We start from the raw sequence: 26,221 nt of genomic DNA on the forward strand, positions 1-26,221 counted from the left end.
GTCCGCCTGCTCTTAGCTCTGAGCACGGTTCGCATTTGCACATTTATTACTGTCACAGCTCCGGCCAATGCTCGTCTCTCCCGACCCACAGACGCCGTGAGGACAGGGGCCGCGCCCACCCCGTGTCCCGGTTGCCTGGCACAAGTGAGCACTGGTGGCAGCCTGTGGAGTGGATGAATAATTGAGTAAGTCTCTGTTGCACAAAAGAGGAAGCAGATTCAGAGGCGAGATGACTGGGACACAGTCACAGCAGCTGGTAAGGAGCTGAGCCGGAATTCAAACCCAGGACTCCGCGGGCTCGCGACCCTCACTGCTTCATTGCCTGGTCCTGGCCCAGCGCCAAGGGTGCCTCTTGGCTGGGGTGTCAAAGGTGGCGTTGGAGACCTTACCCCGGATCCAGAAAATGAAGGGGTGGACAGGTGTGAAGACTTCAAGGAGGCTGCGCACCCAGCAGGGCCCCCGGGTCATCACACCCTGCAGCAACCAGCTGCCAGCTTGGGAGCAGACCAGGGGGGTCCCACAAGACACCTGTGCGGGAGAGGGAAGGAGGAGTCACAGCCAGCCCGGGCCCACCGACCGTCCCCCCACCCGCCTCAGGTGAGCAAAGATACTTGACAGGGGAGGGGGCTTGGGCAGCCAGTGTTCACACCTCTGACAAGAGAGGCTGAGGCCGGGTGGGTGGGCCGGGGGCTCAGGTGGGAGTTGGCCTCCCCCAGGCCTTGGCTGTATCCTGTCCCCCACCCCTCACACCCTCCCAGGTACAATGCGTCTTCACAGATGTTACCACTCTCGCCCAGCTCTTTCCTCCTTGTGGTTCAGTATTACACAAAGGACAGTTTTCAACAAAACGCTTGCTATTATCAAATAACCAGGGGCTCCCTGTAACCGCAGACCTGGCCATGTCCAAGGCTGCCCCACATCCGCACAGAACCTAAAGGGGGAGTCTCCCCAGGGGGCGGGGTCTCTGGGATGACCATCAGGGTGCGGATCAGTGGCCCCCCGGGAGTGCGAGAGGTGACCAGGCCTAGTGGTCTTAGGAGGGACCGTGGGGACGGGTGGGGCACCTCTCGGGGCCTGTGCAGGGCCAGGCTGGAACCTGCACCGCCAGGTGGGGTGGGCTGGCGTGGGGTCTGGCTCACTGGGCGCCCTTGGGCAGGCTGGCCTTCGGGTCAGGACAGTCAGCCTGGAGGCGCGAGGCGTCTCGGCTGGTGCTGGCATGCGGCAGCCTCAGCGCGATGCTGCACAGCTCTGGGGGCGGGATATAGAGGTCTGCGAGGTGGGGCGGGAGGGGACCCTCAGCAGGTTGGCACCAGTCCAGCCGCAAAACCTCCTGCCCTCCTGGGCATCCAGTTCTCCCCGTCCTCTCTTAGTGGACCCCAAGTCCCTCTCAGCGCAGCTCCGTCGCGTCATCTGCTGGACTCTCACAGTCTCCCCAGGGCCACACCCAGTGAAACTGGGGACACACTGCGGCCCAAGGGAGGGGGCGGGGAGAGGGCCCAGGGCTGCCCTCCAGGCTGGGTGGGTCTGGAAGCTGACCCGGGCGGGCGTAGCAGTGCCACCCTCTGCCCCGAGGCCCGTGTCCACGTGCCAGCCAGCAGCAGGCCAGAGCTGGGCTGTGCTCGGGGCTCAGGGACTCCGGGCATTTCCGGCTGTGCAGGGCCCCAGCTCCATCCCAGCTGTCTGCCGGGCCCACCCTCAGCTGTCTCAGGCGTCCGCTCCCGTCCTTAGCAAAGACAGGATCAAACCCCTGCGCCCAACAGGGCTGCCCCTGGAAAAAACGCCAGGACCGGGTAGCCAGAGGGACAGGCTGAACAGCACTGCTGAGAGGTGGTGGCCTTGCCAGCCGGGCCAGGACCAGGCCCCCAGGCCCTCCTGGGGACAGGAGCAGCTCCTCCACGCTGGACTTGCTCTCACAAGCGTCCAGCGCCAGTCAGTGTGGGCCCAGGGTCACGCTGAAGTGGGACGGGGGCAGCTGTGGAAAGCGGGGGGTGAAGAGGTTGGGCGCCCCCTCCTGGGGCCCCTCTCCATCACCCTTCCTGGCCGCTGCACCCACCTGCCAAAGCAGTTGGCACCTGTGAGTACCCACTCTTGGGAGATGAGGGCCCCCTCGCAGAGGTACCGGCTGTCCAGAGAGATGCCGGCCTGCGAAGGCCGCGTGGCTGGGCCCTCCCTGTGGTGGGCGTTTGCCGGCCTGGGCCCTGCACCCTGGGGAATGAGGCGTCACAGCCGAGCTCTGGTCCCAGAGTGCTGACGTCTGCTCTCTGTCCCACACTGATCGTGATCTCCTCTCCCCATCCCTCGATCCCTCGATCCCAATCTGCCCCGGGGGAGGTTTCCTCCCTTTTCCTGCCCAGACACTCATTATAGGTGTGTGCCCAGCTCTGTTTGCATTTCTCTTGAGACAAGGTTGGCTGGCTACTGACTAAGGCAGCTGGGCTCCTAGCACGCTGCCGTTAGCTTGGTTCCACCCTCGCGCAGGCCCCCTGCCACCTGCCACCATCTCTGCCCTGCACAGCTGTCCGTTACTTGAACCCAAGTCTGGACTGCCAGTCTTAGAAGAGCCTGGACTCCCGGCCCTCGAGGGGTGGGTGTCCCCCCTGCCCGCAGCTCCCTGTCAGCCCAGGACATTTAACCTCTGCAGCAGCCCCTCCCCACCACTGCCCTGAGGCCCAGGTTGGGGCAAAGGGGAGCTGGCCTGGGCAAGAGGAAGCGGCGCCCCTGCGGCGCGGGGGATCCCCTAGCTCCGCCCTGCCCCCCATCTCAGGTGAGAAGCAGAGGCCAGCGGCGCCGCCAGCTCCCACGGTCATCCTCCCCTCCGCCACCGCACACCCCAGGGAGCTCTGCGGCACCCACGTCATAGCGACCCTGCGACAGCAGTGCTGCTCATCCTGCAGGCGGGAGGCCGGGCTTCCCAGGGCCGCGGGGAGTAGCGGCAGGGCTGTGCGATCTAACTGGGGTCCCTTCCTCTCACAGCCCTCTTAGGTCTTCCTTCCCAACCCACCTCACAGCTCTCAGTGGAGCTCGGTGCAGAAGGGGGCACAGGCCAGGCCCACAGCTGAATGTCACCAGGGACAAAGTCCAGGTCCTCTGTGGCCTGTCGGGTCCCTCTGGCCCCCCCGCCGCTGCCTGCATCCCCCACCCCTCAGCCTTGCGGTACTGGATGCCCGCACACATACACCACCTTCTTTCTTTATTTCTTTTTCTATAAATTTATTTATTTTTGGCTGTGTTGGGTCTGCGTTGCTGCGCGCGGGCTTTCTCTAGTTGCAGCAAACGGGGGCTACTCTTGGTTGCGGTGCACGGGCTTCCCATTGCGGTGGCTTCTCTTGTTGCGGAGCATGGGCTCTAGGCGCATAGGCTTCAGTAGTTGCGGCACATGGGCTCAGTAGTTGTGGCGCACAGGCTTAGTTGCTCTGCGGCATGTGGGATCTTCCCAGACCAGGGCTCGAACCCGTGTGCCCTGCATTAGCAGGCAGATTCTTTTTTTTTTTTTTTTTTTTAATTTTTTTTTTTTTGCGGTACGCGGGCCTCTCACTGCTGTGGCCTCTCCCATTGCGGAGCACAGGCTCCGGACGCGCAGGCCCAGCGGCCATGGCTCACGGGCCCAGCCACTCCGCGGCATGTGGGATCCTCCCGGACCGGGGCACGAACCCGTGTCCCCTGCATCAGCAGGCGGACTCTCAACCACTGTGCCACCAGGGAAGCCCCAGGCAGATTCTTAACCACTGCGCCACAAGGCAAGTCCCCAACTTCTTTAAAGTTACAAGTGCCTCCTTTGTATTGAGGTAGAATTCACAGAACTTCAAACCAAGCCCTTTTAAGGGCATAATTCAGTGTATCACGGCGTCTTTGCACGTGCTGTTCCTTCCACCCTTTCCGCCTGACCTTCCTGTTGAACTTAGAGCTCCAGATGACCATCCTGTCCTCCAGACAAGCCCTCGTTGGGCAGGGGCGTTCTCTACCATGGAGGGGCTGTGGCCTGACCGGGTCTCCTGGACCACACTCAAACTCCCCGAGCGCCCATTCAGTAAGCACTTGTCGAAGGACTGTGTGAGTGAGTGAACAAGTGAGCGGAGGACTTTGGGGGGTGCTGGCGCTGGAACCTTGTGGGCCAGGGCTGAGGCTCTAGAGTCGGGCAGGAGGGGACCCCAGCTTCTAGCAGCACAACAGAATCACCCAGTCTGGGTCGGGGCAGCTGCCCAAGCAGGGTGCCTCTGTCTCCAGCCTGTCCCCAACTTGCAGTGTGGTCCCGGGCAGGTCATTGCCTCTCTCCGGTCCCCAGTGTCTCACTAGGAAGATGAGGGCATGGCCTGGACTGTCCTTTTCCCACTGAGTCACTTGAAGGACTGGGGGAATCCCTGACGTCTCCAAATCAGCCCCAGGAGCGGGCTTGCTCCCTTTACCCTGAAGTTCAAGGGGGAAGTGCCAGGGGCAGCTTCTTCCGAGGGTTAACCAGCAGGGGGAGCTGGGTTCCAATCTAAGCTCTGCCCCTCGCTAGCTGTGTGACCTTGGCTGATGGCTCAACTTCTCTGCGTCTCAGCTTACAGGAAATTGGGGATCATAAGACCTCGACCTCACAGGGCTCAGCAAATGGGAGCAATGGTCTCCACGGCGAAGGCAGTAATGCAGTTGGAGTCCAGCTTGCTTGGAGACAGGCAAGTTGAATCGTTGGCCAAATTCTGGAAAGTACTGTAGGTCTTTCAAAACCGTTCATTTTCAGGGCTTCCCTGGTGGCGCAGTGGTTGAGAGTCTGCCTGCCGATGCAGGGGACGTGGGTTCGTGCCCCGGTCCAGGAAGATCCCACATGCCGCGGAGCGGCTGGCCCCGTGAGCCATGACTGCTGAGCCTGTGCGTCCAGAGCCTGTGCTCTGCAACGGGAGAGGCCACAACAGTGAGAGGCCCACATACGGCAAAAAAAAACCAAAAAAACCCGTTCATTTTCAATCCATTGGATATAAACTCAACGTCAGCCAAAGCCAGGCGGATAAGTGAAGCTTGCCAGGAGTTTACATGTTGGGCACGTGGCATGACTGGCTGTGTGTGACGGAAAAGCCAATTAGGGCTCAAATACATAAGGCTCGTTTGTCTCAAACATCAAGACAGCCCGGAACTGACGCTGGCTTGGCCACACCACCAGGGACCCGGGTTCTCCCCATCTTCCCGCCCCACAGGCTTAGCATGTGGATTTTGTCCTCACAACAAGACCGCTGATTCAGCTCCAGGTACAGGGCTATGTTCTAGGTGGAGCAGGGGGAGAAGCCGTGCATCCCCAGCAAGACCTGGCGTAGGACGGGACCTCCCACACAACCCAGTAGCGAGAACCGGGTCTCAGGGCCTCTTCTAGCCGCAAGGGAGTCTGGGAACTTGAGCTCGGGTAAGGTAGGAAGGGGAGACGCAGTTAGAATAGGCGTTGAGCTGCCCGTTCTTCACTCCCACGAAGAACCGTGCCTGCTTCTGTTGATCTCCACAGGCGCATCTCCACATCTAGCTTTTGTTTTCGTCCTGTGCCGAAAGAGTTCAGGCATGGGGATAATCCAGGGGATAATGAGGCGCACTTAGTCCCAGGCAGTCGGTGACGGTGAGGTGGCGTTCACAATACTGAACAACTCACACGGCACAGGCCTCCACCGATCTGATCAGGTGCCCAGCCCTGCTCACGGATGCCTGCTGGTGGGCCAGAAGCCACACCCACCAGCAGGTCCCAGCGCTTGTTGTAGGCGTTGGCGTCCACAGCTGGGAAATCTCTGTTTTCTCAAGATCTCCTAATTTTGTCATGTTGGGTGAATTTTTAGATGACGTCATGTAGGGCAAAGAAAGCCCGCTTGTGGCCTTAGTATCTGATCCCTCATCTTTGGGTCTCGTGGGGGCAGAGGCGTGGCCCGACAGGCTCGAGGGACAGGGCGGCATGTGCCGGCCACTCTCTGTGGTCCTGGACAGATGGTTCTTTCCTCTGGGACATCACTCCTTCCCAGGTGCCCAGGAGAGAGACAGGTGGTTGAGGGAAGGGAGAAGGGGGTCCAGGGGATGGTAAAAGAAGCTCCCTAGGAAGAGTAACAGCTGAGAGCGAGGAGCATTTAGAATGACATCATTTTTAAATGGATTGAAGTCCCCAAGGGTGAGAAAGGGACCACGGAAGGATGATTTTTTAAAAAAGCGTCCCAGATGAGACAGAGCCACGTAAGTGTCTCCACGTGGCGGTCGAGAAGTGGAGATGGCATTGTTAAAGTCACTTCCTCAGTTTTCTACCTGATGAAAATGGGTGATTTTTTTAAATGCTGTTGCTGAGTGCGCTGTGCTTTTGCATGTAGCTGATTGTAAGGACTTGTGATAGTTCTGGGATGTTTCTAATAACTACAAAATGTCTTCCGTGCTGAGAAATAGTGGGGTGGATGGGGGTTCCTGAATTTTAGGGGCTGTAGGTTGCAAAGTACTTTCCCATCCATTCAGCCACTATGGTCCCCACAGTAGTTCAGGAGGTGGAAGTTAAATGCTCCCTCGGGGACAAAACCACGAGGCTCAGAGATGGAGAGAGCCTCACCGAGGCCGAGGGAGGCTCAAGAGCGGGAGTGGACCTGGGCTGGGATCTGTCTGCGTCCAGCCGGCTCCTGTGGGGGGTGTGTGGCCAGGAGGGGGTCGGGGCAGAAAGAAGGAACACCTCTGATGGGACGCTGGGGGTGGATTGAATTGCTCCAACCAAGCATCAGAATGAGCACCAAGGTCATGGGAACCAAGCTCGCTGAGCCAAGAGTTACCGCTCGCTCAGCAGGTATTTATTGAGCACGTACTGTGTACCAGGCCCTGGGCTAGGTGCTTGGAGTAAAGTGGAAGACAAGACAGGCACAGCTCTTTGCCCTAATGCACTTGACTTTCTGGTGGGGACACAAGGAAGCGTGTTTGTGATAATTTGGGACAGTGGTAAGTGCTATGAAGAAAAACTAAAGCAGAGAAAAGGGCTGGAGAGTGATGGGGGAGGGTTACGGTAGATGATAGATGCACAAGGAAGCATCTCTGAGCGAAGTCCCGAAAGAAGCCTGCACGGATGTGGGGTGGGCACCTCCACAGCATAGTGAGAGCACAGTACGTGCACAGGCCCTGGGCAGAACGTGCTTGAGGAACAGAGAGGCGGACTGGCGCCTGCTTGCACGGCCTCGCGCCGACACACCAGAGACACCTGTGCAACTCTGCCCCCAGCGACGTGCTGGGGGCTTTAAATCAGCCACAGAAATTGGCAAATGCTAAAATTAGGGCTTCCAGTGCTTTACATTTTATTGACTTTTTTTTTTTCAGAGAGCACTTTCCCAGCACAGCGCTGGGGTAGGAGATGGGTTGAGAGTGCCCTGGGCCCAGATCACTCAGGGCCTTAGAGTCGTGGAGGGTTTCGAGGCGAGGGGGAATGTGAAGCGACTGGGGTTTTAACTGGGCTCTCTGGCCACCACGTGGAGCTGAGGCTTGGGACCAGGGAAGCTGGGAGGCCGGGGCTGCCACATTTAGCAAATGAAAATACTGGACATCCACAGCTAAAGACCCGTTCGTTGCGTATCTGAAATTCAAGCACAGCTGGGCATCCTGTGTTTCATCTGCAGCCCACCCATAGGTGCCAGGCCAGAGGAGGTGGAGGGCCACAGCTGCTTCTGAGAGGTTCGCCAAGGGCCATTCCTTCCTACTGCGGTGATCCTGACCACTCCCTCCCCACCAGCCCACACCCCAGCCATCCCTGGGCCTGCACACACCTGCCAGCTGTTTCCGCGGGGCTTTTCCAGCAAATCTGAGAGAGGAAATCAGGCAGATGAATGCAGGGGATGACCTCACAGGAACCAGGCAGCTGGGGCTGCCGCCACGCCCTGCACTCGGCCTCAGGGCAGCTGGTCCCTTCGAGTCGGCCACCTCCTCCATCTGCCCCCCACTCTCCGTGAGCAGGGCCTTATCCCACGAGATGGGGACGTTGGGACACAACCTATCTGTGTTTTTCAAAAGATCACTCTGGCCGCTGTGCAGGGAATTGGTTACAGAAGCGAGAGGAGACCAAGAGGACGGTGACTCGGAGATGACAGCAGGGGTCCCGGCGAGAAATGATGGCGGCTGGGACCAGGCAGTCAGCAGTGAAAACGGTGCTTCTCCTGCCCTGTCGCCCCTACTCAGGCTGCTCCAGCTGCAGCTTCCTCGCTGATTCTCAAACAGGCCAGGCACACCCTGCCTCAGGGCCTTTGCACTTGCTGTTCCCGCTGCCCGATCTCCACAGGGCTCGTTCCCTCTCTCCCTTCAAGTCCTTGCTCCGATGTCACCACCTCCACTGGCCTTCCCTGACCATCCGTGTAAAACCACCTCCTCCCACCGTCAGCGCTTCTCGAGTCCACGCCTGGGGCTGCCACCTGAGATGCTGTGTAATTGAGTGGCTTTGCTGCTCTCTCCCAGCCCAAATCCACATTCCTCAGGTGGGGAAATTAGCACCTGTCGTGTTCACTGCCAACTCCCCAGCACCCAGGATTCTGTCTGGCACAGAGTAGGTGCTCAGTGAGGTGGGGTGAGTGACTGAGGTTTTGGACTCGGGGCTGCTGTGCAAGTGGTCGATCAGCGTGAGGGTGAGATGGGTGGGGCGTTGGTGAGCGTGGTAGTGGTCACAGGTCCTGGGGGCTTGTGGGGCGTCCCCTGGAGACGTTTGGGGAGCACCAGGTGTTGGATAGGCGCTCAGGGGAGGGAGGGAGGGAGGGCGGGCCAGGCTGGAGCAGGGTTGACAGTGCTCGGTGCAGAGCTTGGGGAGGAGTTCTGGTTGAGGAGAGGGCCCCGGGCCAAGCCACCAGGAGGAGGGGCCAGGAGAGGCGTGAGCGGTGAGGGTGGCGTCCTGGTGACAGTCATCCCTGCTCATGGAGGACAGAGAACAGACCTGGCTCCACCCTCACACCCAGGCAGGCCCAGCGCAGGCCTCGGGAATGCTCGGGGAGGGGCAAGGTCGTCCATCGTTTGCCCAGCCACTGGGCCCTCGGGACCACAAGGACGGCACCCTGTCGGCGCAGCCACAGGTGCTGGGACAGAGCGTGGACCCGCCCCCAGGGTCCTGGTCGGCCTGGGTGTGCAGGTGGTGGAAGCAGGGCTGAGGAGAGGGTGCTGAGAAGCCACGAGCGGCCCAAGGCAGAGCCACCGGACCCTGAGGTCAGCCCACCCACGCAGGCCTCCTGCTGTCCCCTCCACGCACCCACAGGCTGGCCTTGGGGAGTATCCCCCGCCTCAGGGGACTGAGCCGCGGCACCGACCGCTGCCCGGGTCCGCGTCCCGTGGGCAGGTCCCCGCAGCAGCCCCCTCCCTGCCCGTCCTGGTTCCCCTCACGGCAGCCCCCGAGGCTCAGCTCTCCCAAGGGGCAGGCACGTTCAGGCAGAAATGTCCCCTCCTCTTTCCCCTACAACCTGTGGGGACGGAGCTGGCCTGGCTGCTCCGGGCGCTGAGGCAGAACAGGCCCAGCATGCGCCCGGAGGGAGCGTACGTCCCAGTAGTTCGTGTATCTGTGTGTGCCCCTGTGTGCCCGCGTGTGCAGATCTGTGCGTACGTGAACGCTGTTGCGTGTGCGTCCCTGTGTGTGAATGTGTGTGCACAGTTATGCCCCGTATTCTGTGTGTCCTGGGTGGGCATGAGCGTGTCTGTGATCTGGCAACCTAAGTGGACCGCGTGTACACGTGAGCACCGTGCCGTGACTGTGGCAGCGTGTGTGTGTCACAGTGTGGCGGTGTGGCCCGGAGGGCTCAGCAGCACTGGAGGAGACGGCAGGGGCAGCTGAAGCTGCCGCCCAGCACCTGCCTCACACCCACCCCTGCCGCACTGCTCATCACCTGCGATATGAGCTCTGGGCCAAGGGGGGGCCTTGGCCCCCGCCACCTTTGGGAAGGAACGTGGAGCCCCCAGGGCCGGGAGAGATGAGGGTGGTCTGTACTGGGAGGCCATGGACCCCGAGTGAGGGAATCCAGCCCCCCAGCCTCCAGTGTCTCCGAGAAGAGTCCTGTCTTGGTCTTGGGCACTAGGGCACCTCCCACCTGCCCTCTTGATGAGTAGATGTGGCTTTGCCCCTTCCACCTGTGAGCTACCTACTCAATATCTGTTCTCCACTTCTAACCACTCCTGATTTGGGGGGCAGCAAGGTGCCTATCTAAGCACTTGATTTCTGGGCCTCCCTTGCAGGTAGGGCTGGCCATGTGACGCAGCTCTGTCTAAGGAGACGGAAGTGCACATCTGCTGAGGGCTACCAGGAAGGTGTTTGCTCTTGTGATGACAGGCGACAGAGGTAGTGCCATGTTCTTCTCCCTTCATCCTTTATCCTGCCTGGAGCATGAATGTGATGGCTGGAGTGCAGCAGCCATTTTACAGCCATGAGCTAAGAGAGGCAAAATGTCACGAGGATGACAGCCAATCGGAAGGGTGGAGCCTCAGTCCCTGACAAGCGTTACTGAGCCGCTAAACTGAGGTCAACAAAGTCCTCTGGATTTCTTGTGATGAAAGAAAAACAAATCTTCATGTGTTTAGGCCATGGTTGGTGGTTTCCTTTTATTTGCAGCCTGATCGTCTCAGATTGAAGGCTGGGAGAACCAGCTGCCCTGGCTTGCCCTGTCCCCCGACTGGGGGCCCTCCCTCCAGCCTGCCCAGAGTCCTGCCTGCCCCCAGCCTCTGCCGTTTACGTGGTTAACAGCAGGCCGGGAACCAGCTGTAGTTTAGACCAGCTCTTCATGTTCTTTTAATCACGACCCTCACTACGCAGAAGGGGAGACTGAGGCTTTCTGAAGTCACCGGCCGAGGGGCTCTTAACTCAGTCATTACCTCTGTGGTGGGTCCTGCGGGCTCACGGAAGGGGTTCTGGCCCCCAGACTCCCCTCACCACCCTGTCCCACTGGTGCTGAGGGCCCCACTGAGAGCAGGCAGTGTCCTTTGCAGGTTCATCCATTAAGCTGGCCCCCTTCTCAGGGCCCGCAGGCCACCCTCTCTGCTAGGAGCAGGGGCAGGAGGGCCAGCTAAGGAAAGTGGGGAAGGAGAAGGGGGGAGGGGCCGCAGGCTGACCAGTGGGTCCTGGTGCCGCTGCCTTGGCCTCTGCAGACAGGGTGTGAGCTTCGCGGGCTTCCCCCCGGGGGCCCCAGCCACTCACTGGGTGACTCAAGGCTGGCGGCCTTAGCCATAGAGGCGTGTCTGCGCGGGGAGAGTGCAGCTGGGTACCGGGAACCCCGGGGGTGGAGGCAGTCCCCTCCCTGCACACCCCCACCCTGCACGTGGCCCTAGGTCACTCACCCCCTCCCCTGCTGAACCCATTTCTCAGCTGTTAACAGGGCCAGTGACTCCCTCTGGAAGAGGGTGAGGGTAGAACTGTTTACACACCCAAGACACGGCTCGAATGCCCCTGGGCCTGGGGGTGTCCGCCTGAGTGACCACGGCTGGTCCAGCACCTCCAGAGGGCCAGGCCCATGCCTGGGACTCTCCTGGCTGGGCTGTCATTTCTCAAACCCAGAAAACAGCCCAACCAGGGAGGTCTGAACATCCCTACTTTGCAGACAGGGACACTGAGGTCAGGGCCCCGGGGGTCCTGCACGGTGGTCGTCTGCCCACCTCTCCAGCCCGTCTCTGTGTGCCCCTCCCCCTGCCACCTCCCCGCGGGTCTCTGTGTCCCTAGACGTGCGCCGAGCTCACTCACACCTGCCCTTTGTACCTGCTGCTCCCTCTGCTTAACCCTCCCCTTCCCCTCCTCCTGGTCCGCTCACCTGGCTGGTCCCAACCTGGATGTCCCTCTGTGACTTCCCCGCCTGAGCAGGCGTCCTCTCCTCACCCCCGGGGCCTGAGCCTCCCCTCCTCAGCGCCGGCCACAGGGGCAGACACTAACGGCCGAGGGTTGGTCTCCCTGGTGAGAGAGGGGCGGAGGCCACGTGTCCCTGGTTATGACACAGAAATACACATTAAAGAATGCCCTGGCTGCGACGTGGCAGAGCAGGATTCAAACTCAGCTGTTCCTGATCCCAAAGTGTGTCTTCTGGAAACTAAGGGCCTTTGGGGTTGGAGGGGAGGCAGTCATGTCGGAATAGCAGCTTCCCGGACAGAGACCCTGCTCTCTGCTCCTCAGACTTCCCCTGCACTTCCTCTAGCGGCAGAGGGGTGCAGATGTGTGGGGCACATCTCATTCCTACTGGCAGCCGTCCGTCCTTCCTTAAAGCCCAGGTTTCCTTTGGGAAAATGGCTCTCGGCCGCTCGCCCTTCCAGAGGTGGACAGGTGACTCAGGTCTGGCCAATCAGCATGCTTCCTCCCACGCCCCCCACTAGCCTGTCCAATGAGAGGCCACCCCGAACCTTTGCTGAGACTATCGACAAAGGGGGGGGGTCCCTGGTGGTTGTTGGAAGGAGTCCGCCATCCGGGGCTCCTCGATACCCCCAACATGACGAGGGTTAAGGCTCTGCAGCCCAGGAGGGCCTCCGGGGCTGGGATCAGAGACGGGGCTCACCCGGTGCTTGGATGTAGCTGAACGGCCTCACCCGCATCCACCACGCAGCTCAGGTGTCCGGATCTTGGTGACACCCCCATTGTCTCCACAGAAGCTCTGACACAACCCACGCTTCCTGCTCTCACCTCCCTCCACATCCGTCTTCAGGGATCCACTGCCACTGCTTGGTCCAGAGCCCCGTCAGGGCTGGCATAATAATCGCCTTTTCTCCAGCCTTTTCTCAAGCATGCCTTCCACACCATTTGCCAGAAATATTTCTCAGGAAGGCAGTTCTGAAGGGCGTTCTACTCAAACCTCTTCGGAGGCTCCCAGTGGCCTAAATCGTGAACTTGGACGTGCATGTGGCCAGGCAGGAGGCACGGCCAGGAGGGCTGAGCAGTGGTCTGTGTCAGGAGACCCTCTTCATTCCCACAGCTTAGTTGCTGCTTCTCCCCCTCCTCCCCCTGGCCTCCCCTCCCCCTCCTCCCCCTGCCCTCCCCTCCCCCTCCCCCTTCTTTTGGAGACATGTCCCCTGGGCCTCTTTCATTTCCCTGCTTTTACTAAGGTGTTTCTACGCTGGTACAAGCATGTGATGAATGGCATGTGACAGTCGGCCTGTGCTGGGGACGCAGTCGGGGAGTGGTGGGGACCGGTGAGCAGGAGAGCCCCCATTTCAATGGCGAGGCTACCGCTCTGTTACAGTCCACTAACGCTTTGTGGAAATGCAGCTTTGACGCTGACAGATCTTCCAGCTTTCCAAAAGAAACCAGAAACCGGGATTTTTAGGGGACGTCTCCCATTGTCAACAAAGGCAAACAACTCCAAGCTTTTAAAAAGCACCGTGTGACTCCTCCTCTCACACTGCTGGTGGGAGCCTAAAGTGATATAATCTGTAAGGACAGGGATTTGACACCGTTGGCACACGCCCGCTTCTGGGTGGCTTAGACTCACAGCGCACGAAACGATGTGTTCAAGATACTTTAGCACTACATCGTTTGCAATAGCAAAAAGTGTCCACCTATATAGGGTCTTGGGTAAATAGATTATATCTGAAAAGTGGTACTATGCAGCTGTAAAAAAGAATGAGATGGGAATTTCCTAGCGGTCCAGTGGTTAGGTCTCCGCGCTTTCACTGCTGAGGGCCCGGGTTTGGTCCGGGGTCCAAGAACTAAGATACCGCAAGCTGCACGATGTGACCACCAAAAAAATAAATAAGTAAAAATAAAAAACTTTAAAAATAAAAAAGAATGAGATGGTTTCTTAGGCATGACATCAAAAGCACAAGTGACAAAAGGCAAAATAGATAAATCAGAGTTAATTGCAATTAAAAACTTTTGTGTTTCAAATGATACCACCAAGAAACTGATAAGACAACCCACAGAATGGGAATAAATATGTAAATCATACGTCTAATAAGGAACTTATATCCAGACTATGTAAAGAACTCTGCAACTCAACAATAAAAAGGCAAATCACACAATTCAAAACAGAAAAGGAACTGAACAGACATTTCCCCAAAGAAGAAACATGGTCGATAAGCACATGAAAAGATGCTCAACATCATTAGTCATGAGAGTAATGCAGATCAAAGCCACAATGACAGACCACTTCACACCCACCAGGATGACTACAATTTAAAACAGAAAAAAAAAGGAAAATAACAAGTGTTGGTGAGGATGTGGAGAAATTGGAACCCTCAGATATACTGGTGAGATTGTAAAGTGGTGCAGCCACTGAAGTAAACAGTCTGGCAGCTCCTCAGAAAGTTTTTAAAAGTTGGGCTTCCCTGGTGGCGCAGTGGTTGAGAGTCCGCCTGCCGATGCAGGGGACACGGGTTCGTGCCCTGGTCCGGGAAGATCCCACATGCCACGGAGCGGCTGGGCCTGTGAGCCATGGCCGCTGAGCCTGTGCGTCCGGAGCCTGTGCTCCGCAACTAGAAACAACCTAAATGTCCATCAACTGATGATGGGATAAACAAAATGTGGTCTATCTATACAGTGTAATATATTCAGCCTTAAGAAAGAATGAAGTTCTGACACATGCCACAAGGATGAACCTGGAAAACATTATGCTGAGTGAAGGAAGTCAGGCACAAAAGGTCACACGGTGTATAATTCCATTGATCTGAAACGTCCACAATAGGCAACTCCACACAGATTAGTGGTTGCCAGGGGCTGGGGAGGGGAAATGAGGAGTGACTAATGGCTTTCTTCTTGGGGTGATGAAAATGTTCCAAAATTAGGCAGTGGTGATGCTTGCACAACTCTGTGAACGAACTAAATTCATGTACTGAATTGTACACTGTAAATGTTTTATGGTATGTAAATTATATCTCAAAAACGCTGTTATAACAAAATTATAATTATATCTCAAAAACGCTGTTATAACAAAAAAAGAATGAGAGATCCGTCTGGTTTTTGATACTGCATGATCTGCAGGAAAATTGTAAAGAATTTGTTACCTTTTTGTAGAGTAAAGGGGAGGTGGGTAAGAGTGTGTATTAGTATTTGCTTGTGTTGAATTTATATTGTTTCTTCTTACTTCCAGTAGAAAACTATAAAATCGGCCACCTGGCGTGAGACCAAGATTTTTCACTTGAACTTTTTAATTAAGATTTGAATTTTGAGCCATATGAAACAACTTTTTCTTGAAGTAGTCAGTTGTGTCAAATGCAGCAAGGTCATAAGGCAAGGCTGAGAATGTTAGATAATTGATGACTATTCCAGGACGGAGTCAGGGCCTAGTAGGGGCAGGAGTAAAGCAGCTCACTGTGTACTCAAAAGTCAATGAGAATCAGGGAGTTTTTGCCAAGGAAGTTGAAATGTCTGTAACTTGTATACCGATCCTAGCTGGAATATTTATAGAGAAGTATTTAAAGGATTCGCAATTTATGGGTCTCTTCTGCTACTGTATGCTTTATTCCCACAGCAGACGGGACCATCACAGAGCTGGCCACCAGGTTCCCTGAGAAGACGCATTTATGGGCCCTGCTGCTTTACGCCCTCTCTTTTCACTGACGGGCACCGCAGAACTTATCCCACACATATTTCAGAGTTAGGGAAGACTGTCTACTGTCACTTAAGGAAAGGCCATCACGGAAATATTTTCAGAACTCAGGGCAGAAAAGGTCCACTTCCCATGAATGTGGTTTATTGATGTTCAAGGCTAATCACGTAAGAGAGAATTTGGCTTTTTGCTGTGCTGTCAGGAAAATCAGAAACAAATGTATAGTTCAGCTAACTCAGGAGGCCCATGTGATTTTTCCATGTCGAAATACGAGGTATCTATTTGTTCTGGGGCTGACCTTATACTCCTAGACGTGTTTCCTTATGTCGTGTTTTTAAGAACGCAGTCTCTACTTTTCCATCGTAATGTATGGGTCCTAGTGAACCTCTTAAATTTCAGTGCAAAACCCCCCACAAAGTATGGAAGAGTTAACAGAAAGAAACTGTCACCACAAGAAAAGAGAAGGGGCTTCTGAAGGGCTGGCAACGTTCTGTATTTTTGTTTTTCTCCATTTGAATTCTATACGCTGAGGTGTTAGGTTTGTGAAAACTGATTGACACTTATGTGGAACTTTATGTATGTTTTAGTAAAAAATAAACAACCACAACAGTGGGGAATGTAAACAAAATTCCTTTCTGGTCTGGATCTACTCTTCAGCCACCAGTTGGGACGGAAGGGATGGACCCTCGCCGAGGCGCTCAGGCCTAACTCCTGGGCTCCCGAGACCGGACGCTTCCTCCCGAGACACTGGTGGACACGCGGCCTCCAGCGAGCGGGCGTAGTTGACGCCGCGGCCCCGCCCGCTGCCCCGCAGGCAAGGCGCGGGAGTCGCTAGACGGAGCCGCCCCACGGAGGCGTCACGCCCGAGACCGGGAAACCGCGAGCCGAGGCCCGGCGACGCCGGAAGCTGAGAGGAGAGGACCAACCACCGGAAGTCAGTGGAGGCTTCGGGCCGACGCTCTATAACCCGGAGGACCGGGATCTCCGTGGTTGGATGTGACGGATCACCTTCTACCTGGGACGACGCTTTCCCAGCGCCGGGCTCCCGGGGCCCATCGGGAAAATGGGGGGCGCAATCCCCGGGGCGATAGGGATTGATAAGGGAAGAGGGGGCTGAAGAAGGGGGACTGAGTGATGCGGCCGCCAAGGTAACATCTAGTCACCTCAACCCTCCAAGCTCCCAGGACCAGCAGCAACTGACCAGAGGACACCTGGCGCATCGGAGTGGATGCGCGTGCCCGCGCAAGCGGGGGCGGTGCTTTCCAGTCTCGCGGCGCCCGGGGCTGCCAGCGCGCATGCGTCCGAGGAGGGCACCAGGCCGCAGAGCCGCTGCGAAAGCCGAGCGCGGGTTGGGCGGCTCCCGCCGGGGGACTGGACAGCGGCGCGGGCGCGGGCGCGGGTGGAGGCGCGGCTTCCTTGGCCGGTGGGGGCTGATTGGACGCAGCAAGTGGAAGGGGTGGGCACCTCCGCGGAGACCGTCCACGGATTGGCCAGAGTCTGCGGAGGCGTGGTCTTGAGGGGCGGGACGGGAGACCGCCCGCTGCTGAGGTGGTGGTGGTGGCGGCGGCCCGACCCAGTGAGCGAGTGGGTCTTCGGGTCCCAACCATCACCCCGACCCGGGGACTGAAAGCCGGCGACGCCGGGGAGCCGGGGAGCCGGGACCTCCGAGGGCCTGGGCGGCATCGGGGTGAAGCGCCATCCGCCGAGTGCTGACCGAGGAGAGCGGGCGCCCCGCCCCTCGCTTTCTTCCTGGACCGCGCCTCGCTGCGCCTCCCCCACCGCCGACCCCGTGTCCCGCGCGGGCCTGAGCTCCGGGCTCCCGCGGGTGCGGGACACGGGGTGCGTGCGCCGCTCGGCCTGCGGGCCTGGAGGCTCCGGGGGGCCCCCTGAGTCCGGGGCCGGGCCCCTGCTCGCCCGCGTCCCCACGCAGACGCCATGGCTGAGCCCCTGAAGGAGGACGACGGCGAGGATGGCTCCGGAGAGCCCCCCGGGCCGGGGAAGGCGGAACCCACCGGCCCCGCCGCCTCCGTGGCGGCCAAGAACCTGGCCCTGCTGAAGGCGCGCTCCTTCGACGTGACCTTCGACGTGGGGGACGAGTACGAGATCATCGAGACCATCGGCAACGGGGCCTATGGGGTGGTGTCCTCCGCGCGCCGCCGCCTCACCGGTGAGCGACCCGCCCGGCCTTGCTCGCACGTGTGGAAACCGGTTCCCGGGGGCTGAGACCCGCCCCGTCCCAAGCAGCCATAGGGGACGCTGGGATGTGAATTCTGGGTCAAGTCAGCAAGCATGGGTTGGGTGCCTCTGGGGGCCGGCCTCTGTATTGGGCTCGGGTCTCTGAAACTCTGGTGGCTTTGCCAGCGCATCAGCGTACTTCCTCCTTAGGTGACAGTCCGCGTTAGACCCGAATGGAGGTTCTCCGGAGTGTGTTCTGGAGCCAGAGACTGGCGCTCGGGGTTGGTGGTGGGATGGATGAGGTCTGAGATGCAGAGTGTAGGGAGGTAGAGTGAGCACAGGTGTGAGAGTCTAGAGTCTACCGCTAACTAGCTGTGCAATGCCCAGCAAGCTACTGAGCCCAGGTCTCCATATCTCTAACTTTCAGCTATGAGTACCCGCCTCAGGAAGGAGGTGAAGGGAAAATCTGATAACGTAGGTACTATGCTTAGCACAGAGCCTGGCACAAAGTAGGTACCCTGTAAGTGGTAGCTGTTGTCACTTGCGTCCGCAAAGGGAGGTATTGAAAGGGGCCTTGTGCTACTCTGCAGCTAACCAGGGTACCTTGTGGCATCTGCTTTTCCCCTGTTCCCCAGGTCAGCAGGTGGCCATTAAGAAGATCCCTAACGCTTTTGACGTGGTGACCAATGCCAAGCGGACCCTCAGGGAGCTGAAGATCCTCAAACACTTCAAGCACGACAACATCATTGCCATCAAGGACATCCTGAGGCCCACTGTGCCCTATGGCGAGTTCAAATCTGTGTAAGGAGCGGGGATGGAGGAGGGAGACCGAGCAGGGACCTTTTCTAAACGCTGGGGCCATATTGCTGAAGTTCTAGAAGGGTAGCTGAACCTAATGTAGGGCAGGCTGGGAAAATTAATGCGATTCTAGGATCAGTGCTCCCTTAGGGCTTTGCCAGGGATACATGTGATTCCTCAAGAAGAATGCAGAAGTATCAGTTTTATAGCACCTCAGAATGTAGCTTGGCAAACGTAGGACGTTCATTCTATATCTGTACCTTTTTATTCCTGTAGCAGACATCACTAGTCAATCACAGAACACTGTCCTACAGAAAATGGAGACGACTTTACAGTTTTCATCGTAGTCTTTCAAGCAGCCACTACCAAACAATGGAGAGGGCTCCCGAACAAAACATGTTGGCCAGCCTGGTTTAGTCCAACCCGACCTTTGCTCTGATGGTGAAACTAGATCTGGAGAGAAAAGCGATTTCACTTCACTTAAGTTAATGGAAGAGTTGTAGAGAATCTAGAATTTTCATACCCAGTGGGTGGCCCCTGCAGAGTCTGAGAGTAAGGCCATGAGCTGTCTGGAGCGGGAGGGCGTGGTGAGGCTGGGGCTGGAGGGTGGGCAAGACAGCCCCTGCCTGTCTCCCCTGCCCCTCAGCTATGTGGTTCTGGACCTGATGGAGAGTGACCTGCACCAGATCATCCACTCCTCGCAGCCGTTGACGCTGGAGCATGTGCGCTACTTCCTGTACCAGCTGCTGCGGGGCCTCAAGTACATGCACTCGGCTCAGGTCATCCATCGCGACCTCAAGCCCTCCAACCTGCTGGTGAACGAGAACTGCGAGCTCAAGATCGGGGACTTTGGCATGGCCCGAGGCTTGTGCACCTCGCCCGCCGAGCACCAGTACTTCATGACTGAGTATGTGGCCACGCGCTGGTACCGTGCCCCCGAACTCATGCTCTCGCTGCACGAGTACACGCAGGCTATCGACCTGTGGTCCGTGGGCTGCATCTTTGGGGAGATGCTGGCCCGCCGCCAGCTCTTCCCAGGCAAAAACTATGTGCACCAGCTGCAGCTGATCATGATGGTGCTGGGTACCCCGTCGCCGGCCGTGATTCAGGCCGTTGGGGCTGAGAGGGTGCGGGCCTACATCCAGAGCCTGCCGCCACGCCAGCCTGTGCCCTGGGAGACGGTGTACCCGGGTGCCGACCGCCAGGCCCTCTCCCTGCTGGGGCGCATGCTGCGTTTTGAGCCCAGTGCCCGCATCTCAGCAGCTGCCGCCCTTCGCCACCCCTTCCTGGCCAAGTACCACGACCCCGATGACGAGCCTGACTGCGCCCCGCCCTTTGACTTTGCCTTTGACCGCGAAGCCCTCACACGGGAACGCATTAAGGAGGCTATCGTGGCCGAGATCGAAGACTTCCACGCACGGCGCGAGGGCATCCGCCAGCAGATCCGCTTCCAGCCTTCCCTACAGCCTGTGGCCAGTGAGCCCGGCTGCCCCGATGTTGAGATGCCCAGTCCCTGGGCTCCCAGTGGGGACTGTGCCATGGAGTCCCCTCCGCCGGCCCCACTGCCATGCCCTGGCCCTGCGCCCGACACCATCGATCTGACCCTGCAGCCGCCCCCGCCGGCCAGTGAACCAGCCCCTCCAAAGAGGGAGGGAGCCATCTCAGACAACACCAAGGCTGCCCTCAAGGCCGCCCTGCTCAAGTCCTTGCGGAGCCGGCTCCGAGGTGCCTGGCAGAGGCCGCGGCTGGCTGGGGAGCGAGAGGCAGAGGGGCCCCAGGCCTGGACAGGCTCTTATCGTCACCCTCCCGTCTTCTCCGCAGATGGCCCCAGCGCCCCCCTGGAAGCTCCCGAGCCTCGGAAGCCGGTGACAGCCCAGGAGCGCCAGCGGGAGCGGGAGGAGAAGCGGCGGCGACGGCAGGAGCGGGCCAAGGAGCGGGAGAAGCGGCGGCAGGAGCGGGAGCGCAAGGAGCGGGGCGCTGGGGCCTCCGGGGGCCCCTCCGCCGACCCCCTGGCCGGCCTGGTGCTCAGCGACAACGACCGCAGCCTGCTGGAGCGCTGGACTCGCATGGCCCGGCCCCCGGCCCCCGCTCCCACGCCGCCCCCCGCCCGGCCCCGCAGCCCGCCTGCGGCCCCCCCGCTGCAGCCTGCCTGCCCGCCCGCTGGGCCTGCGGCCGCTCCACCCCAGACCACCGCCTCCTCCGGCCTCCTGGCCCCCCGGCCGCTGGGGGCCCCCCCTGGGCTGCCTGGCGCCAGCGCCCAAAGCGTTCTGCCTTACTTCCCCTCTGGCCCACCCCCTCCAGACCCCGGGGGGGCCCCTCAGCCCTCCACCTCCGAATCACCCGACGTCACCCTGGTGACCCAGCAGCTGTCCAAGTCGCAGGTGAGGGGAGAGGCCTGGCCGTGGGGATGCCTGGATCTGAATCCAGGGGAGGCGGGCTTGGGAGGTCGCTGGGTGCAGGAGAGGCTGTTGTGTGTCCTGGTCCCGTGGAGCGGAGCGGCAGACCGGGCTCGAGCTCTCCTAGCCTGCCTGCTCGCTCGCAGAAGGAGCGTAGCGCTGATGAGCCGGTCGTTGGAGACCCCAGCCCGCACTCAGTGTTTGTTGAGGCTGGGGCTGTCACCACAGGTGTCCAGGCCCACTTGAGGGCAGTGTCAGGGTGGGGCGCCCTGCAGACCTCAGTTGGCGCTGGGTGGTTCCCGCGTTGTAAGCTGCCATCATCCCCTGCAGGTGGAGGACCCCTTGCCCCCCGTGTTCTCCGGCACCCCAAAGGGCAGTGGAGCGGGCTATGGCGTTGGCTTTGACCTGGAGGAATTCCTAAACCAGTCTTTCGACATGGGCGTGGCTGACGGGCCACAGGACGGGTAAGAGCTGGGCCGGGACTCCAGAATGGGCTATGGCTAGGGGCTCCCAGCACAGGAGGAACCCCTCACCCCACTCTCCCCCTTGCCGCCCTCAGCCAGGCCGACTCAGCCTCGCTCTCAGCCTCCCTGCTCGCCGACTGGCTCGAGGGCCACGGCATAAACCCTGCTGACATCGAGTCCCTGCAGCGTGAGATCCAGATGGACTCCCCCATGCTGCTGGCTGACCTGCCTGACCTCCAGGAGCCCTGAGGCCCGCAGTCTGTGCCTTGCTGCCAGGGGCAGACCCAGCTCCAAGATCCGCAGGACCGTTCCCGAGGGCTGGAGCCCCGGGCCTGACAGGGGAAGCTCAGCTCGGATTATTCTGCAGGTTCATCTCAGACCCACCCTGCGGCCTTAAGCGGCCACCTGAGCCAGCACGAGCCACGGCAGGAGGGGCAACCCCTACCCCCCCGAGCGATACTTTTCAGTATTGTATTTTTTTTTATTATTATTACATTATTATTATTACACAATTTTTTTTGCCATCAAAACGAAGCCTGTGAAATATAAGGTTCCCTTTAGTGCCTGTCTCCAGGGCGTGTTTCTGGAGTTAAGGGCAGGGTGCCGTCAGTGGGGGAACCAGAGCTTGGGGGCCAAGCAAACGCATCTGCGTGCACAACAGCCAAGGCCAGTTCATTCAGGTCCTGAGGTTTATTAAGACCTCCACTCCCCACTTGCTCCCAGCCCCACAGAGGTTGCCCTCTGCCACCTCGCATGGTCAGACTCCCCCCCGGGGCGGGTGGGGGGACCTCACAATCTGTGCCTACCTTGGCTGTGGCTGTTCTAGTGTGCTTGCGGTAGCTGGGGTGAGATACGGTTTGGGTGTCGAGCTTTGGGTGCCTGGGACGGGCAGGCGGGGGAAGCTGAGCGTGAGAGTGAGACGGGGCTGGGGGCCCGTGGTGCTCGCCGCTGGGAGGGAGGTGAAGGACGGGAGGTTCTCTGCTGGCTGGCGGGACTGCTAGGGCGTGGCGGTGGCGGCCACACGCAGGTGGCCTGGCGTGTGCCGGGAGTGGGTCGGACTGCGCCTCCGGTCTCCCGGCGCGGGGCCCTGGTGGAGGCCGCAGTCGGGACGCCGGCTAAGGTGGGACACCGGCCCGCAGCCTTCCGGACGGTGTCCGAGTCCAGGCCGGGTGGCGGTGCCTTCCGGAGGTCTGGGAGGCCGCCGACGTGTAGCCGGGTGGAGGGGAGCGGAGGCCCGGGCGAGAGCTGGGCGTCGTGGGTGTGAGGGGAGCGGTTGGGCTGGAGCCACAGGGCCCCCGGGAGACGCGGGCGCTGAGGGCAGCGGGGCGGGGCTGGGGCGGGGCGGGGGGCGGGGCCGCGAGGCGGGGCCGGCGCCTCAGGCCCGGCGGATCTTCATCTCGGTGCGCTTGAGGGAGTAGTAGAAGCCCTTCCACTGGGCCCAGTTGATGCCGTTGGCGTAGGAGAGGTGGGAGCCGCCGAGGTAGAAGCCGTTGAGGTTGGCGAAGTGGCAGCTGCGGAACCAGAAGGCGCCCGACGAGAGGGCCGCGCAGTTCTGCACGAAGAGGTCCTGGTCCCGGTCGAAGGTGGAGAACTTCTGGCCGCTGTGGTAGGACAGGGAGTCGCCTGGCGGAGGGGAGGGGCAGCCTGGGGACGGGGCCTCTCCCGAGCCAGACGCTGGGTAGCTGTGCGTCCGCAGCCCGCGGGGCCGCCTGGGCGCGGGGCAGCCCGGCCTCCCCCCAGCCCCTCCGCGGCTGGCGAGAGTGGGTACCTGCCCCGCCGTCCTCGAAGCCCGCCACGTGGAGGCTGTAGCCGTCCTCCTCGGCGCTGACTGCGTTGGGCGAGATGGAGAATTCGCCGTACTTGGCGAAGGCCGTGTTGTTCTCGAAGTCCTCCAGGTCCACCCGCAGCTCATACTTCTGCTTCAGTGTCAGGAGGTGCAGGTTCTGCAGCCCTGGGAGGGGGCGGGGGGCGTGCCGGTCAGCGGGGACCTGGCTCTGGGGTCCCCCAGCCTGCCGGGCCCCGCCTTACCCAGCCAGTACTCCCCATCGGCGCGGCCAAAGCCCAGCTTGTAGTCGTTCCAGCCCCGGAAGAAGCTCACTGAGCCGTTGAATCTCTTCTGGAAAACCTGGAGCAGAGAGGATGGGCCTGGACGCTCGAGGGGCCGGGAGGCTGGGGCCTCACCCGGGCGAGGACCACGCTGGGGGCCGAGGTGAGGCGCGTGCCGGCACCAGGCCCCTCGGGGAGCGGCTGCCGAGAGCAGGAAGCGGTGAAGGGGGCGTTCTAGAATTGAGGCGCCTGGGGTTGAGTCCGGCGCCGGCTGTGTGCCCTTGGGCAAGTTACTGCACCTCTCTGGGTTTTGGTTCCTCATTTGTAACCTTGCTCCCGGGATTATTGTGAGGATTACAGGCACTAACCTACCTTAAGCATCTAGGAGTCTGTGGTGGCAGAGGCGCACAAACTGTGCTGTATCGTCCCTGCTTTAGAGACGAAGTCGCAGGCTCACAGCCGTGCGGCTTGGCCTCCGTGCCCACCCCCTCCACTCACCGTCCACTTTCCACCCTCGGTGGTCATGTCACAGAAGACGGGCACAGGCACGCTGGGGCCCGAGGGGTAGATGAGGTACACGCCGTCCGCCTGGTAGCCCTGGGCGTAGATGTCGTCGCAGTCCAGGGGCTGCTGTAGGCATGACCTCTCCAGAGCTGGGGGCGGGGTGAGGAGAAGGGGCCTGAGGCACACCAGCCACCTCCGCCCCCCCGGCCCCCCCTTCACCTCCCTCCCCGAGCTGGGGGCGCGTACTGTCTGGCCCACTTGCTCCCTCTTACAGGCTCAGCCCTGGGGCCCGACTCCCAGCTGCGATGCTCAGGACAGCCCCCTCGCCCAGCCTGCGGGCTGTGCGAGTGTGGCAGCTTACCATCTCCCCGGATCCCCAAGAGTTGGGGGACGCAGGGGCCAGTGCAGAGAAGCAGCAGCAGCGGCAGAGCCAGAAGGGCCTGACGACAGGAGAACAGGGTCACCCGCCCAGCCCCAGAGCCCCCGCCCCCTCTGCATTTGCCCCTCAGACGAACCAGCCCTGCCAGGAGCCCCTGGTCTGCGCTTCTGCCTCCACACCTCCCCTGGACTGAGCCCCGTCCCCTCACAGCCCCCTGCCTGGCAAGGGTCCTCTCTGCAGGGTGGGTTCAGTCCCCTGTGGCCCTGAGGCCCCCGCCCCAGCCCGGTACCTTCATGCTGCCAGCTGGGCTCCAAGCGGCTGGGTGTCTGCTGCCCCAGACTGCGCCCCAGACTGAGCCGGCCCAGAGTTATGTGCTGGGCCCCCGGCCAGCCGCTCCAGCCCCGCCCCTGTGGCTGCAGAGCCCCCTCTCCCCCTCCCCCGGCACGGAACCGGCATCCACTTACACTGTCAGTGGCGCCGGGAAGTGGGCCCCAGCCAAGGGACCACCTGGGCCTCATTAGCCCTGCGGGGCAAAGTGGGCGGAAGTCCACGCCCCAGGGCTCAGACCGGCCCGGACTCCCCCGACTGGCACCCCCAGCCCCTGCCCCGCCTCCTGACGGCCCCCCTGCCCACGTCTGTTTGTTTTCTCCCTCTCCTACCCTGGCCTGGGTTTCATTAGCCGTCGTCGCTGGGGAAAGGCTGAGGTTGGGGGGGTATGTCTGGGTTCTGGGGAGCGGAAGGTGGGGTGGGGGGCAGCTCCAGAGCTCCTGATGTGGGACCGGGGGCTGGGGCTGGGGGGCAGGGGCAGCGGCCAGGCGTATCCTGGCAGGCCCGGGACATTGCTGAGCCGTGAGCACAGCCTGTAGGCATCCAAGTGCTCTCGGCCAGCTTGAGCTGGGGCCCCTTCCAGCCCCTTCCAGCACCCCTCAGGCCCCCTCCTTCCCCCTCCCCCAGAGGCCTCCTGTGCTTTTCTTCCCCTAGCCGCAGCCCCTTCTTTCAAATGCCTTCACTCGGCTCCCGTCCCACCTCAGACTCCCCTCGGCCCCTCTCGGCCAGTTTCCTCAGCCCTGAAAGGCCGCCTCCTCCTGTCCGGGGCCCCTCAGCCTCCAGCCACCCTTTCCCTGCCCCAGTCCGGCAGAGTCCGGCAGAGTCCTCGGCACAGGCTGCCAGGATGGTCTCCCCTGGGGGCCGCCCTGCCACCCCCTGCTTCGAGCCTCCCTGTGGCCTCAGGGCTGAGCCTACACTTCTCACCTTGGATTTGAGAGGAATGCGAAGTGTGGCTGAGGCCTGCCTCGAGGGCCTTACAACCTGACCGCTTGTGACTCACAAAGTACAGCTCGGCCTCACCAGGCTTGTCGCATGGAGGCCCCGCCTGAGCTGGCTCTGTTTCCCCGCGGCCGCCCATCTCCTTACTTGGCCTTGAGCGCTGGAGGGCAGGGGCTGCGTCTCGACCCCGCGTGGAGCCTGCGTCCACTCAGGTCAGGTGTCCTCGGAGCACCTGCCGTGTACTGGCTGCCCACGGAGCCGCAAACACAGGCACCAGGCAGTTCATCGCACACGTCACGCGTGTCGGGGACGAGCATTTGTAGAGTGGATGAGATGTGCAGAGGCTCAGAGTAAGAGAGCAGCTCTGGCCCCGGGCCCCCTCCTCACTCCTGAGTCTGTGGCCCCTTGGGTGCACCCAGCTGGCCCCGGTTCTGTAAGTGCTGGTGAGAGTTGTCCTGGGGGACCTGGAGCCAGCTGCCTGCATTCAGATCCACGCTGTGCCACCTGTTAGCTGGGTGACCTTGGACAAGTCACCTAGCCTCTCTGTGCCTCGGTCTGCTCCTCTGTAGAGCAAGTGTGGTCATGGTCTGTCCTTCAGAGGCCTGTGTGAGGATTGGGTAACAGATATGAGGCGCCTAGCACAGGGCCCACAATTGCTAACTATTCAGTAAATATGTGCTGTCGTCATCATAAATGTAGTAATTGTTCTTCCGTGAACGGATTGCCTTAAATGTGATTTTTATCCTTGTC

The 26,221-nt window shown here is 60.2% G+C and overlaps 3 protein-coding genes across 6 annotated transcripts in view; 2 read left to right on the forward strand and 1 right to left on the reverse strand.

Annotated features, from left to right (window-relative positions):
- Positions 1-16,067, forward strand: part of EPN2 (epsin 2) — a 103,655-nt gene extending 87,588 nt beyond the window's left edge. The window contains exon 11 of the transcript XR_009537408.1: positions 15,366-16,067. The gene's annotated coding sequence lies outside the window, so the exon portion shown is untranslated. The remainder of the gene's footprint in view (positions 1-15,365) is intronic.
- Positions 16,068-16,733: 666 nt separating this feature from the next.
- MAPK7 (mitogen-activated protein kinase 7) lies at positions 16,734-21,788 on the forward strand. Of its 2 annotated transcripts, none has more exons than XM_060134004.1 (6): positions 16,734-17,610; positions 18,254-18,419; positions 19,063-20,141; positions 20,238-20,797; positions 21,143-21,276; positions 21,372-21,788. In XM_060134004.1, exons 1-6 carry the CDS (start codon positions 17,379-17,381, stop codon positions 21,523-21,525), a joined length of 2,325 nt encoding a protein of 774 aa, XP_059989987.1. In that variant the 5' UTR covers positions 16,734-17,378; the 3' UTR covers positions 21,526-21,788. The 2 variants fall into 2 exon arrangements, with proteins under 2 accessions (XP_059989987.1, XP_059989988.1); XM_060134005.1 differs by having other exon boundaries at positions 17,439-17,610; positions 18,259-18,419.
- An 827-nt stretch (positions 21,789-22,615) lies between these two features.
- Positions 22,616-24,590, reverse strand: MFAP4 (microfibril associated protein 4). 3 transcript variants are annotated; one of them, XM_060134008.1, is made up of 6 exons: positions 24,495-24,590; positions 24,188-24,266; positions 23,821-23,975; positions 23,305-23,401; positions 23,045-23,227; positions 22,616-22,877 (listed from the first exon to the last, which is right to left on the reverse strand). In XM_060134008.1, the coding sequence occupies exons 1-6, from the start codon at positions 24,498-24,500 to the stop codon at positions 22,669-22,671; spliced, it is 729 nt and encodes a 242-aa protein (XP_059989991.1). In that variant the 5' UTR covers positions 24,501-24,590; the 3' UTR covers positions 22,616-22,668. The 3 variants fall into 3 exon arrangements, with proteins under 3 accessions (XP_059989991.1, XP_059989990.1, XP_059989989.1); XM_060134007.1 differs by having other exon boundaries at positions 22,616-22,899; XM_060134006.1 differs by lacking the exons at positions 23,821-23,975; positions 24,188-24,266; positions 24,495-24,590 and having other exon boundaries at positions 22,616-22,899; positions 23,305-23,808.
- Positions 24,591-26,221: the final 1,631 nt, after the last annotated feature.

Source organism: Lagenorhynchus albirostris, chromosome 20 (assembly GCF_949774975.1).
Source record: "Lagenorhynchus albirostris chromosome 20, mLagAlb1.1, whole genome shotgun sequence".
NCBI lineage: Eukaryota > Metazoa > Chordata > Mammalia > Artiodactyla > Delphinidae > Lagenorhynchus > Lagenorhynchus albirostris.

Excerpts from the sequence above, each read along its gene's own strand:
- MFAP4 (XM_060134006.1), bottom strand. The coding sequence starts at position 23,644 with ATGAGGAACCAAAACCCAGAGAGGTGCAGTAACTTGCCCAAGGGCACA. Across the intron at positions 23,228-23,304 it reads CGATGGGGAGTACTGGCTGG|GGCTGCAGAACCTGCACCTC; the intron begins GTAAGGCGGGGC and ends GCCCCCTCCCAG. Across the intron at positions 22,900-23,044 it reads CTTCGAGGACGGCGGGGCAG|GCGACTCCCTGTCCTACCAC; the intron begins GTACCCACTCTC and ends CCCCTCCGCCAG.
- MAPK7 (XM_060134004.1), top strand. The coding sequence starts at position 17,379 with ATGGCTGAGCCCCTGAAGGAGGACGACGGCGAGGATGGCTCCGGAGAG. Across the intron at positions 18,420-19,062 it reads TATGGCGAGTTCAAATCTGT|CTATGTGGTTCTGGACCTGA; the intron begins GTAAGGAGCGGG and ends CCTGCCCCTCAG. Across the intron at positions 20,798-21,142 it reads AGCAGCTGTCCAAGTCGCAG|GTGGAGGACCCCTTGCCCCC; the intron begins GTGAGGGGAGAG and ends CATCCCCTGCAG.